Genomic DNA, 13649 nt, shown 5'->3' on the forward strand with positions numbered 1-13649 from the left:
CTGAATGTCAAAACAAAACTGATACAAAGGAGCAGCACACAAAAAAAGCCCAAAGCTGAGCTGGAAACCAGAAATGGACAGGCTTTTGTGAGCGTGGGAGTAATAGGACTGACAATCTTAAAGCGGCAAAAGCTCAGAGTTCTTATTACGCTTCTGTGCAATGTTCAGAAATGTACCTGCATTGCCATTAACCGCACTCCCAGTGTATATCTGCTCTTTACTGAATCCACTCAAGAGCTGTTGAAAGCATAGCTGAAAAAAAATGTACCGACACTGATAAAGGATAGGCAGACTGTGATCACACCGGACACAATGAAGGACTGACAAAACCTTATTTGTTTTATAATGCATATGCTGCACATAACTATATAATTTTTTGGTCGAACTGTTATTTCATCAAAAAAAAACAAACAAACAAACATTGAAGTCCTCTGTTTTTCTGAGGTTTCAGCCACAACTTAAAGGATAACTTTCGTTTTTTACAGCCTGGACCTTATTTGTAGCATTAAACACAACCATTTACTCACCCAGACAACTTTGGTGGCATTTGGAGTGGTTTTGAGGAAATTAGCCCCAGAGGAGCGGCGCGTATATCTGTATAAAGCGAGAACTCGGGGCATCCATGCGTAGCCTCTATATAACGCCTGTGAGCCGGCGGTCGGCTAGTTTTCTCCTTTATACAGGTTAAGCTGTAGTTTGGCACAGCTATGGTTCGTTATTGCGTATTCGTAGCCGGCCAAGAGTTAGCTGTGTTGTGGCTGGCTGCTCGCAGCGCGCGGCGTTTGGTAATGACATCATCCACGTCAGAGGTAGTTGTCTAGAGACGCTGGATGTTGATAACATGCAACCACGGGCTCAGAGGGGAATAGCACCAGCATATCAGAAAAAAATATTGGAATATGAACGAGTTTCGCCGCAGATTATGCGTTATATAGAGGCTGCGCATGGATGCCCCGAGTCCTCGCATTATACGGATTTCTTCAAAATGACCACAAATGCCACCAAAGTTGTCTGGGTGAGTAAATGGTCGTATTTAATGCTAGAAATAAGGTCCAGGTTGTAAAAAACGAAAGTTATCCTTTAAGGTCTTCCTCATCAGATGGGATTTTTTCAGGTGAAGTTATGATAACTCACCCGTCTCAATTACAGCTAAGTATCTACTTCAGTCACATGATAACATACAACGGATGTGATCTACAAACTGGACTATATCTGTGAAACAGCAAGGGCCCTGGACAAGTGACTAAATGAACACCAGAAACAGAACCAGCAAAATCCTCCACAACATCACCTAGGAAGGGGTCAAAGTTCAGCCACTGAAGCCAGTGGACAGCTAGTGGAGGATCGAGGATGTGACATGAGACACCAGAGACCGTTCTTGACCAGACACAGAGACAGGTGTGTGTGTGTGTGTGTGTGTGTCTCTGTAGTGCCAATCTAACCTGCCAGGCGTAGAGACCCCGAGTTGTAGATGGCCTCGTCTCGAAGCTCCCTCACGTGCACGGTGACAGTAGAGACGGCGTCTGGCCAAACTCCATCGGACACACGGACCTGGAATTGATAGGTGCCGGGTGGGGCGTTCTCCTTGATGATCAGGAAACCTGTTCGCTTGTTCAGGATAAAGTAACTGAGGGAGACAAAAAAAAAAAAACACACACAGACACCCACACAAGTGAGAAAAAATAAGATGACTATATTTTAATGGCAACCTGATGAGCCCACAAAGATGAGTCGCTAACCACTGCATGAACTTTTAAGCATTTATTTATTCGTTTAGACTTAAATAGACATTTTTGACAAAACATTTCTTTTAAGAAGTATTGACTTATAACGAGCAAAACTGAGCAAAAAAAGCCATTGCAGCGCAGCCCAGATTGAGCTATTTTCTAATGGTTCGGAGTATGAGAGGGTCAAACTGCTGAATCTACTGACAGCCGGTCCGGCACTGATTAGTCATTAGGTGATTACGACACTGTGTGTATATTAATCTGAGCTTCTCTGCTCTTGCCAGATGCGCGCGCATGTTCGTGCACATGACTCCCTCCCTGTCAAAGTGTTTGCTCTTTCTCCTTTATACAGAGACAAAGAGAGTGACCTCCCTCACAGCACTGTAACAGTGAGGTGGCAGCTCAAAGCCTTCAGCTGGAGGCATTCACATTCAGCTGAAACCGTCAAACTTTAGCTATCTAAACCATATTTTCTTTATGTTTTAGATGGCTAGCATTAGCAGAATAGCTTGCAAGCTAATAATTACGGTACATGGATTTAGTTTATTCAGCGGATAGAAAAAATATGCCCAAGCTGAATACATTACTAGTTTACAGTGAAGAGAAACAGCGTGTAAACCAGGATATTTTCACCAGAGTCTTATTTGATCAAACCAGAGCTGTGATTGTTGGAACAGTTGAAACACTGAGATGGCTTGGTGAGTTTTATTTTGTTTGTTTAAATGAAGTGTGTTTCATGACGATCCGCAAGGTAAAATTACTGTTTCATAACAGCTGTTTCTGGATGGGGCAGGTGTGGCCAACATGCCCATTTGTTTTGGTTTGAGACCCTGTACTCCAGGGCGACATCTAGAGACAGTGAATGTTGTATAAAACCTTCAACCACATCTGATTTGCCTTAATCACAGTCTGTGTCACACCGTGGTGAGGTCTGTCTCGTTTTGGGGTTTTTGTCTTGTCATTTCCTGTTTTATTTTGAAGGCCTAACTCTCCTCTCGTTTCAGAGCACTTGCCCTTCCTCATGTGTCCCGTGTGTCTGCCCCGATCACCTGTTGTCTCCACCTGTTCCTGATTACCCTCCATGTGTTAAATAGTCTGCGTCTCCCTTGTCTTGTGCCAGTGTGTCTTTGTCCGAAGGTCGACTCACCCGTGCCCTCTTTTGCCCATTGCCATCGCCAGTGCCATTGCCACAGCGTTATTTCTTGTAAGCCTTGTTCCTCCTTCGGGAGCGTCTTTTTTTTACAATTCATAGCCGTAGTGTTTTTCCTCCTTCAGGAGCGATTTTGTTTTCTTCATTCGTAGTTAATGAGAATTGTTTATTAGCCTCATTTAGAGCGTTTTCTGTTTTCTTGTTTAATTATATACGTGATAGCGATAGCCTTTATAGAATAAGTCTCATAGCCTATTTGTTTGACACCTAGCGAAGAGGTTACTTGGTTGCCTGAATAAACATCTGTGAGTAACATCTCTGTGTCTGAGTCCTGTTCTGAGTCCCGGCCTGACAGTCTGTCCCTAACTTTAACCATTCTGCCATTGACATGCTCATATATTGTAAGTGAAAATTCAAAGAAATGCCGGCATTGGACATAAAACAGCTGTCATTATCTTTTCTTTTCCTTTAATATTGGATACATGCAGATATCAAGTCTGATCAGATATTTACATTTTTATTCCGTATATATATATAGGGCTGCACGGTGGCTCACAGCTAGAAGATCCCCAGTTCGATCCTGCCTGGGGTCTTTCTGTGTGGAGTTTGCATGTTCTCCCTGTGCAGCGTGGGTTCTCCGGCTTCCTCCCACAGTCCAAAAACATGCTGAGGTTAATTGATAACTCTAAATTGTCCGTAGGTATGAAATTGTGCGTGGTTGTTTGTCTGTATATGTAGCCCTGTGGTAGGCTGGCGACCTGCCCAGGGTGTCCCCTGCCTTCGCCCAAGAGACGGCTGGGATAGGCTCCAGCCCCCCTGTGACCCTGCAAAGGATTCAGTGGTGTATAGATAATGGATGGATGGATGGATGTATATATATATATATATATATATATATATATATATATATATATATATATATATATATATGACACACTAAAATAACTGTGGCTTCTCACAAGTTACTTAATCCAAATACTTTGGGTCCTAGTTAAAACATATTAAGTTTATGAGCTCAGATTATTTATATAATGGGAATCAAAGCTAAACTGGGAGATTCAGACTCCTGAAATTTACATGATATGATCCACTAGATGACATATTACTCTGTCTAAAGCTATAGAAACACTGTTCAGGTGACTCATGCTGGTACAGTGGTGTTTAGAGCCGAGCGCTTCTCTAAGGAACAGCGTTTGGCTGAGCGCAGACAGCAGATTGCAGAGAGCACTTCAACCAGACAACAGACACACTTACTTTTGGCTTGTTATGAAGTTACTCATTGAACGGACATTAATTAGTGATAGCTGTTACGATCTGCCACCAGAGACATTTGTCATTTTAACTGGCAAAAGTGATGGTTAGCACCAGCTGCAATGACAAGCTGCTACTTGAATGTTTTGTCCACTGCTCTTTGCTAATGATACGCAGCATCAGAGCTGGTGAACAGTGAGGAAAAGACCAGATTTTGATGGGCTTTATTCCATTAAAATATGCCTGCATCCTTCGAATCAATGGGCGACAAGGTTACTGAAAACAGAAATACTTTACACATAAATATGTATCATGTAACATTTCACGAAAAAATAGATTTTTATTGTGCTAATTTGTATCAACTGTGATATGTATAATAGAATGAGATGTGTCTGTATAAGGCTCAATGAACGAGTAATATTCAACACCCTTTCCCTGTCCGGTTGCCTGCAGGACTTGTTCCAAATGTCATCGATGAGGACTGACCAATACAAACACTCTTTCATATCATTTCACTCCCTTCAGCCACATATTTACTCAGCGTTTATTCTGTCTTTTAGTGTTCACTCTTTTTTCTGCTGTAAACCAATTGCCCTCTGGGACAATAATAAAAAGCGAGCTGAGACGATGCATGTGGGAGAGCGAGGAAAAGGGGAAAATGAGACCCACTAATAGGAACACAGACATGCGAGGAAGCAATTTCACTTGGTCCTTGTCTCCATGCTCCCCTTGTACAGCAAATGAGCTCATTCAAGTTTAATTACAAAGGAAATCCAAGGCAGAACCTAGGCAAATCAAATAACAAAGCACTTGTAAAGACGAGGGCCACATTAATACATTTTACAAAATATGCTGCGTTGTATAGATTATGTGTGATGCAATATGATAATCTTAATTGTCCCCTTCGGGAATTTTTTCTTGGGCTCAGTGTCGCAGCATTTAACAAATATTGTACATTTTACATCCACAGTACGTAGACATGTGACATATGTCAACCACATACTAGTATACAACAACAAAAAAATTCCAATAAACATTGTTTATATCTCATTATTAACTCTGTTACTAACCATTTCAATCAGTATTTAGTGCAATGGTGTTCTTTACCTCTCACAGATTGTGGTTCAATGAGGTTAACTCACTCGTTTTTCATAAGAAATGCATGTTAAAGCTTTTTTAATGTACATTGGACAAACATATAAAATACAAAAGTTTTACATGACACATTAACACAAGACACCTCTTATGTTCAGGGTCAAATTGACTTAAAAATCAAGACAAATGAGTCATGAGGACTTGTTTTTGAACCACAAATGAACAAATTAGTGGAGCTAGTGTAAACCTGCATGTTCAATGCATAGCTGCTGTTTGCACCACATGCTGCCCAGCTTTTCATGCCGTATTGAGCTGCTTTGGAAGGCATATATTTCCTAAATGCGCAGCGACCTCTGAATGCCACTGACCTTTCATCCACTGTAACATTAGGGCCTGGGTTACAGAGTAGTGGAACTTTCTCTACCCACTTGTCCCACACTGTCCTAATAGCTGCCAGCTTGTCTCTCTCCCGTCTGACAGCACTGATTCATCCTTGGACTTACAGAATAGAATGACTTTCTGTATTGAGTTGGACATGACCAGCTCAAAAGCTGACTTGACGTCTGTCACATGAGTCACTGCCATCTTAGTGGGCCCTGGCACTGTCTTTATTATGTTTCCTGCAGACAGGTTCGCCTGACGTATATTTGGTGATGAAGACCACTGTATTGCACCATTTTTTGAATTGGAATGTCTTGTTTGGAGGAATATGACCAGCAGTTTCCTCATTTGATTCATAATCAAAATCATCAGACTCAGAAGTGACCTCACGATGGTCTTCATCTTCAGACACATCCTCCTCTATTTCACTGTCATGATCAATGATCAAAGATGAGCTTCAGAGCCTCCAGAGCTGTCATCTGTTTACTTCTGCTGCTTCTCCTCATCCTCTCCCCTGCTTTGCCCACTTTGACTGGCAGGTCAAATTGACCCAAACAGTATCGATGTAGTACTGTATAAACATGCAGGGGGGGTTGCGAGCCATTTTCATTTTATACGCTGATTGCACTAATTAAGCCAAGCAGAAGTTTCATACCAAAAAAATATTGTTACATTTTTCTTACTTTAAAAATGGGTCAATTTGACCCACAACATAACAGGGGGGTTAAGATGTTAGTGGATGAAAGCACAGAGGAGGTTTTTTTTTTTTTTTTAAACCATTGAGTCGCCACCTGAGTACTCTGTATCGTCTGCCAGAGGATGAAAGCTCGTAGTCAGAGTGGAGGACATGGGATGGATCAGCCAGTGTTCTCTGTAAATGTTCCCTCTGAGCATAGACTGCCTGTGTATAGATTAAAGGGACCTGTGTTCTTTCTTCCCTATGACCTTCATGGTGGTCTTAACAAGACAGACAAGCCTAGATTTTAACTGCACTGAGAGGTTATATCCCATACCTGATTAGGCTCTCCAAGACTGCCAGGTAGATCAGATATATACATTTCTGCTCAACCCCGTACTGTCTGAGGAGTGTGCTGAGAAAGCACAAGTTCTGCTGTAGACTGAAGCATAGGCTGTCACCATGTGCTTCCCAGGTAAACATGTATGGACACCGAGACACTGGTAAGAGCACACGTGATTATTGGGGGTGTTGTGGATAATCACCCAGCTTTCGTCACCTACTACTCTGTGGTGGTTGGTCTTCCGGTGCTTTTATTGTGACATTCCACTTCCTGTGTTCGTGACTGTGTGCGCTAACCTTACTTTGTTTCTGAGGCTCCCCTCCCCCCCTGCGGCGTCGAGGAGTGATTGGACGCACCTGGATTCACTTCCGAATCAAGTCGGCTACTTAGACCCTGCGGTGACGCTCCTCGACGCCAGAGTATACTACTACCTTCCGTGGTACCAGTGGCTTCAAGTTTTCTCTCGTGGTAAACATTTAAGACTACTTTTCCAGTGAACTGCTCGTGTGTAGTAATTTGTGCCTCTCCTCTGTTTTCTTCCAGTGCCTCCCGTGCCCACACAGCCCAGCACTCTCAGAAGCCTCTTTTCGTTGTTTGGATCTCACGCACCCTTCCCCCTTTTTGCCTTTGCGTTTTGCAATAAACCTTTGTTACACCTTCTCCGTTTCTGCTCCTGGGTCCCTCTCTAACTTCAGCGTCACATACTCTCTACCATCTCTTCAATTTTCTCTACATTCAAAATGTACAAAATCCTCTTTCTTAGAGTAAAAGGATAATGTCTCATTGTCCCTGTGAAATCAACTAAGGATAGCTGTGTCGTCAGATAATTTAAGCATATAATTATCAGAGTTTATGCTCACAAGCTCATTTGTGTACAATGCGAAGAGCACTGGGGAGCTCACACAACCCAGAGGGACACCTGCACTATTAGCTTTTCAACTTTAGATGCCGGATACAATCTGTCAGAAGAGAGAGGTACCATTTAACAAGAAAAGACACTCATCTGTTTCAAATGCAACATTGAATCCAAAAGATAAGGCTGAAGGGTGTTAAAAGCTGAACTAAAAATTAAAAAGAAAAGTTTTGTCATCTTCCAAATGCTTAAGAATCACATCTTAGGTCTTGAACTTACTGTAAGTCCAGGTTTCACTGAAAGACAGTTTTACATCTCTAGTAAAAATACCAACACTTTCCCACTTGGTGCTTTCCGGTTTGCTGAAGCCTGCTTCTATTGACATTTATGTCAACTGCCCACATTATTTACCACTTCTGTTCCAGTCAGAGTAGGAGACTTGCAGTAAAACTATCCTACAAGATGCATTTATTTGCAAAATCAAAATACATATTTCACAACACGGTAGCTACAACTACAATACAACCTCTTGACCCAAACCACCAGAAATTGAATAGCTAAAGTAAACATGAACTGTGAGCCACAGCAATTCTGGTTGCTGTGATGCACTGAAATGAGACGATATAAACCAGAATCAGCTACAATAGGCTCAGTTTTGTGAGAAGCCAGTACAGCAGTGATAAGACAACGTGTTCTGAACTCAACTTAGATGTGAAACACCAAGAGATGAGAGCTGTCATGAATTGTTAATGCCTCACGTTACACCTAGTCCTCTATAAAAGTTGAACTTTGACTTTGAGGAAGAAGACAGAAAAGTTTGGCAATTTGAGTTCAGCTCAGTTAAGAAGATGGATGAGGTCTTGTGGGGTGCTGGAATGTGACTGTATGTGATTTTTGGGACCGCATGTCTGTGTGTGTGTGTGTGTGTGAAACTGAAAAACCTGCTCATCATCACATTTGGCAGAGGTAAGTCTCCAGGAGGGCTTTTACTGAAATAGACGAGAACCTCCACATCCAATAGCAGGAAACCGCAGAGACATTAGCAAAGAAGGAAGAACCAGGGAAGGAGGGGAGGGAGTTAAGAAATTAGGCATCAAACTGAGGAGGAAAATTGGACAGGATGGGGGGGGGGTCTCCCCCCAGTCTCATTCCCTCTTGGCAATAACAGGTGTTGTAGTGCTTCTGTGCCACCTGCACTCACTGATGTACTTTGATACACCATTGTGCTGTGATGTATTAAAGAAGTATGGACTGGTTATTGTTTCATGTGAAGTGAGTGTAAGTGTACGAGTGTAAAAGTTTAAACTTGTGGGTACCAGACAGACACAGTGGGGCATGAAGCATGTCCTGCTGCACTTTCATCTCAGTAGGGATAGCCTTAGAAGCCGAAGCCTATATAAAACAGAATGTTAGTTACTCTGTCTGCTATTGGCTCTTGGTTTTTCCTTTTGTTCCTGGTGTTGGCCTGTTCTCTGAAAGCCACCTGTGACGACCTCACGAGTAAAGGTATGGGCCTGCTTGGGATAGGCCGAACATTTAAACGCTTAATTCAATATAATCAGTGCTCAACTTAATATTGTCACCGTAATTAATTGATTGTTTAAGTCTATTTGATCTCCTTTGACACATCATTGAGTTAAAGCTAATGTGTAACCTGACTAGATTTCTCTGGGACTGCATTTGAGTTAAAGCTAGTGTGGAACTTAAACTGAATTATTTCAAATTCAATTTGAGTTGAATTACCTACAATTGACTTGAAACACTTTGAACTGAATTTGGATAGACGTTTATGTGCATTTTGACTTGACTTGGCTGCAACTATATATTTGGAGGTATGGTACATAATTACCATTAGGCCTATTCACTTTAAAAGAGCAACAGCCAGCAGGGAAACTCTGACCCCCAAACCAGCGAGTGGTGTAACTCACTCGCTCACTCAATCGGTAAGTCAGGGACAGTCTTTTGCATTTATAGGGCTGGCGCCAGTTTGCTGCAGCCAGAAAAATGCTTCAACTTTAATTCAAGAACACACTACAGAATTATTAGGCCGATTTAATGAGGTTGTAGCTTTATCATTGCATCAAGGTGGCAGCTTGGCAGTTGATTGCTTACCACACTGCCAACAAGAGATCAGGCCTGCTATCATTGAATTGAAATTGAAAGTCTATGCATAATAAAACTGAGTAAAACTATCTTGTGATACAGCACAAAAGTCAGCAAACAGCAAAAAAAGGCAACAGTTTGAATTATATTAAGCTTAAGGGACTTCATGAGTTGATCATAGTGCAACAAACATCTGGCCTCCCGCTTCCTGAGAGATAGTTGCTCAGGTGTGTCATTGCTTCACATTATTTTAAATTTCTAAATCAATCACAACAGCAAAACACATGATGTAGACACAGTGTGCCGCATCATTAGATGGGGGGATGTAAATCAGGGCATGAGGCAATGTCTAACACACTGATCCCAATCAGGTTTTCTAGACACATAGTAGATCACTCCAGGTAGAACAGGTCCACCATCTATCAATCAGCATCACAGATTCCAGGCTGTCTGACATACATAGATACCTGAGATGTTAATAATGGCTTTTGGATAATGTGTTTGGATATGGCTTTTGGCTGAGCATGATCCTTCATGAGTACAAACAAAGTATTTAATTGACTTCTATCACTGTGCTCCAAGTTTTCACCACTGTGCTGGGTGAAAATGAGCAAAAACAACTTCAATTTCAAGAGAAAATATACAACTTGACTGTTGTTGTTGGTTCTACTGAAATCCATGACAGAATACACACTTTGCTTCACTGACAAACCATAATTCATCTGGCTTATGGGGGTATTTCATTTATTAAAAAATCATACGATTTAACTATGGCAGGATATTAGACATCTCTTGGAACGAGCAGATGCCCAGCCATATTGGCACTCGCTTGAGATTGTTTATGACAGTTCTGGTGAGACAAAACTGATATATCAAATAAATTTGGATAATTATGGCAATTTTAGTCTACCCATGTGTGTAGATGGCCTTTGCCCAAGTCTGTGTTTTAGGCTGATAAAATAGTAGTCATTTTGCATTTACAAATCTTGCATAGTGTAGCCTTCTTTTCCGTGTGTTGTTGGTTTAAAATGTGAAGAATTTAGCAAGAATGATTCATGAAGGGTCACATTATTTACCTTGGCACGTGTCCTTCAAAGACATATGTCTTGTTGTCCCAGTCATCAGGGTCAGGAGAGTAGACCTTCCCAAGCACCGTAGTTGGCATACGGCCTGATGAAAGGAAACATCAGTATACTGGATCAGTTAATTGTTTTAAATTATCACTAACTGGATGCATATAAGATATTGCTTACAAGTATTCAGGAAAGGAGTCTTGAAAATCATGGCAATGCATACATCTCAAACACAGACAAACTGCATCAACCATGATGATGAAAATGTATATGAAAACAAATTAAAGGTTCAAATGTACATTTTTCTGGTTTTATTCAGCAGCAGAACAATTTTGTAGGTGGTTGGCATAGGGAGAAGAACAAGAATGGCAAAAAATATTGTAAGAACGCACAATGATTATAATCATGTAGAGAGAACTGTTGTTAGTTTCACTCTCTTTCCTTCAACTCCTCACTCTCTGAACCATGTGGGAATTATTCTCAGGGTGCCCTTCAAAATTTAAAGACAGACCTTAACATGGCGAATTTTAGCCTATTGTTTGTCTTTGCCAGAAACTAAGGAAAAAGTTTGATAGAAATGAAAAAGAAGAAAAAAAAAGATAGCATTCACAGCTTTCAACGGCAAAAACTGGATGGCATTGAACTGAAAAAAATCTATAAATAATATCTGACTCAACTGACCAACAAAGCAATGTGTGTTGAATCTGTTACAGTCCTGACAAACTGATGTGCAGGATTTTCATGCCAAAATCTGAGGTTCACATATCTGTGCTCAGATACTCTCTGTATTTTGCTTGTTAGCGTTATACAAGACTTGCACGCGTGCTTCTACATGAAGAAGAAAAAAGACAATGGCTGTCAGTAATTGCATGTCAAATCGAGCTTTGCCTTTGTGACCCTTACAACAGCACCATGGGAACAACTGTGACAGTGATAATGTGGTGACAGCGAGTGACTTGAGGCAGAGGTGAAAAACAGAATAAAAAGTTATGCAGCTGTGTGTATTAATTGCTGCACACCGAGTTTGAGTTTGACCTTCAGAGGCAGAAAACTACCTTTTAAAAGCAAAGTTCAAAATGTGACTGAGATGAAGAAAACAATTTTCATTTGTTAGACACATGCACACATATAGTTCAGAGATTTAGAACCTTAATAATTGCTTTCTGTGTCTTTGAACACTACACATGAAAAGCAGTGATGACCCACTCACCTCGGTGACTATTAATGAAAATTTTCTTCTCTCCCGCCACATGCGCGTGATCATTTTGGTCACCAATGGTCACTGTCAGGGTGCTGGTCACTGTTTTAGCTGGACGGCCACTGTCGCTCATGATAATCGGAATGAGGAACTCTTTCTGGCGCTCACGGTCGAATGTCCTTAGAGCTGTTAGTGTCGCCGTGCCGTTTTGGTTGTCTTGGAGGTAGAAATCATTGCTGTGGCGATACTCAGAGGGGACAGTGAAGTGGAAGGGTGGGCCATTCTCTGGCGAGTCCTGGTCCACAGCTCGAAGGAGGGTCGACGTTTGGTTCAACCTCACTACCTAAACAAGGAGGGAGAGCATTAGGGGTTGTGGCTTGCTCAGGTTGAATTTTCTCAGCCAGACAACCAATGAAATATAATTCTCCTTTGCTTCTTCCTAACTTCCTTCTTTTCACCAAATCATAGCATTATACCAGTATGGTGCATGTTAACTTCAGATCAAACGTTTCAAGATCAAGCATACCTGTGGTCCGGCCACATTCTCAAAGACTATTGGGGAGTATGCCGCCTCAAACTCTGGTCCATTATCGTTTACATCCAACAGAGGCAGCTGGACTGTGGCACTGCCTGTTAGAGGCGGAACCCCATGATCGGTTGCTATGACAACCAACTGATGCTGCGGTATCCCCTCCCGATCCAGAGGCCGGGCCACGGAAAGTACACCGGACTGGTCAATGGTGAACAGCTCTTCGGGATCTGAGTCCTCTGACAGACTATAGGTGATATCACGGTTCTGGCCTGAATCAGAGTCACTGGCCACCAAGCGTGCCACACTGGTTCCCACGGTGATGTCCTCAGGTAGTGGGGCAAGAGACAGGAAGTGTGGGATGAAGACAGGTGCATGGTCGTTGTAGTCCTCCACTTCCACCACGCAATGCAGAAGGCTGGAGAAGTCCAGGTCTTCAACCTGAAGCAGAAACCACATATAGTCTCACATGTCATACAAGTGCAGCATAGGCAGAGTTTAAACCTTAACACGTCCATCTTATCAGCCATATATTATCAGCCAAAATTAAGCCTGGGTGGGCTACCATGTCTCCAAGGCATCCTTCAGTAATTGTGATTGTACTTAATTGTAATTAAGTACATTAATGTAATTAAGTACATTAATGACAAAAATTTTAATATAATTTAATATAAGATTTCTGATGTTGTGCAGAGTCAACGGTTGGAATTTTCCACTAAAAGCAACTGAAATAGAAAAGAAAAACAACTTATCTAAAGTGATAAGCCCTGTGTTATCAAATATTTTTGTTCTTTGACACCCGTGGCTACAAAGCAGTATCACACCATCAACATTTGGGTGCAGCTGGTTTTTATATCAGCTTGTAGAATTTCTGGGGTTTTTCCAACAGTCACCTCTCGCTGCCACCAATATGAAACATTGCCTCGTGGAACTGTTTGTGTCTGTAACTGACATATGACACCTTCTGTTTGACTAGCTTTTCTCTTCACCTTGAATTCTCGGCTTGGTTTGGCTTTTGATGGATGAGCTGACTGGTTGGTTTTTATGGGATTTATGAGCACTAAAGAAAAATAAATGACTAATTTTTTCTATCATGCACAATTATGCTGAAACTTTCTGATCAGGCACCACAGCACTGTTCCTCATATGGCTTCTGTCAGTCTTAAGACAGACTATGCTGAACAATCTTCCTATCAGCTTCACATATGCTGCTGCCCTTTGCTGAAGGTTCCCTTCACAAATGAAACCCCATGAATTAGAGCGAGAGACA

The 13649-nt window shown here is 41.7% G+C and overlaps 1 protein-coding gene across 1 annotated transcript in view; it reads right to left on the bottom strand.

The window, feature by feature from the left end:
- si:ch211-186j3.6 (neural-cadherin) overlaps positions 1 to 13649 on the bottom strand; it is a 294654-nt gene that overhangs the window by 120546 nt on the left and 160459 nt on the right. Inside the window, exons 21-24 of the mRNA XM_041938705.1 lie at positions 12377 to 12820; positions 11863 to 12193; positions 10656 to 10749; positions 1443 to 1627 (exon numbers count right to left, since the gene is read on the bottom strand). Of these exons, the coding sequence (XP_041794639.1) occupies positions 1443 to 1627; positions 10656 to 10749; positions 11863 to 12193; positions 12377 to 12820 (1054 nt within the window). The remainder of the gene's footprint in view (positions 1 to 1442; positions 1628 to 10655; positions 10750 to 11862; positions 12194 to 12376; positions 12821 to 13649) is intronic.

This window comes from Chelmon rostratus, chromosome 1 (genome assembly GCF_017976325.1).
Source record: "Chelmon rostratus isolate fCheRos1 chromosome 1, fCheRos1.pri, whole genome shotgun sequence".
Lineage (NCBI taxonomy): Eukaryota > Metazoa > Chordata > Actinopteri > Chaetodontiformes > Chaetodontidae > Chelmon > Chelmon rostratus.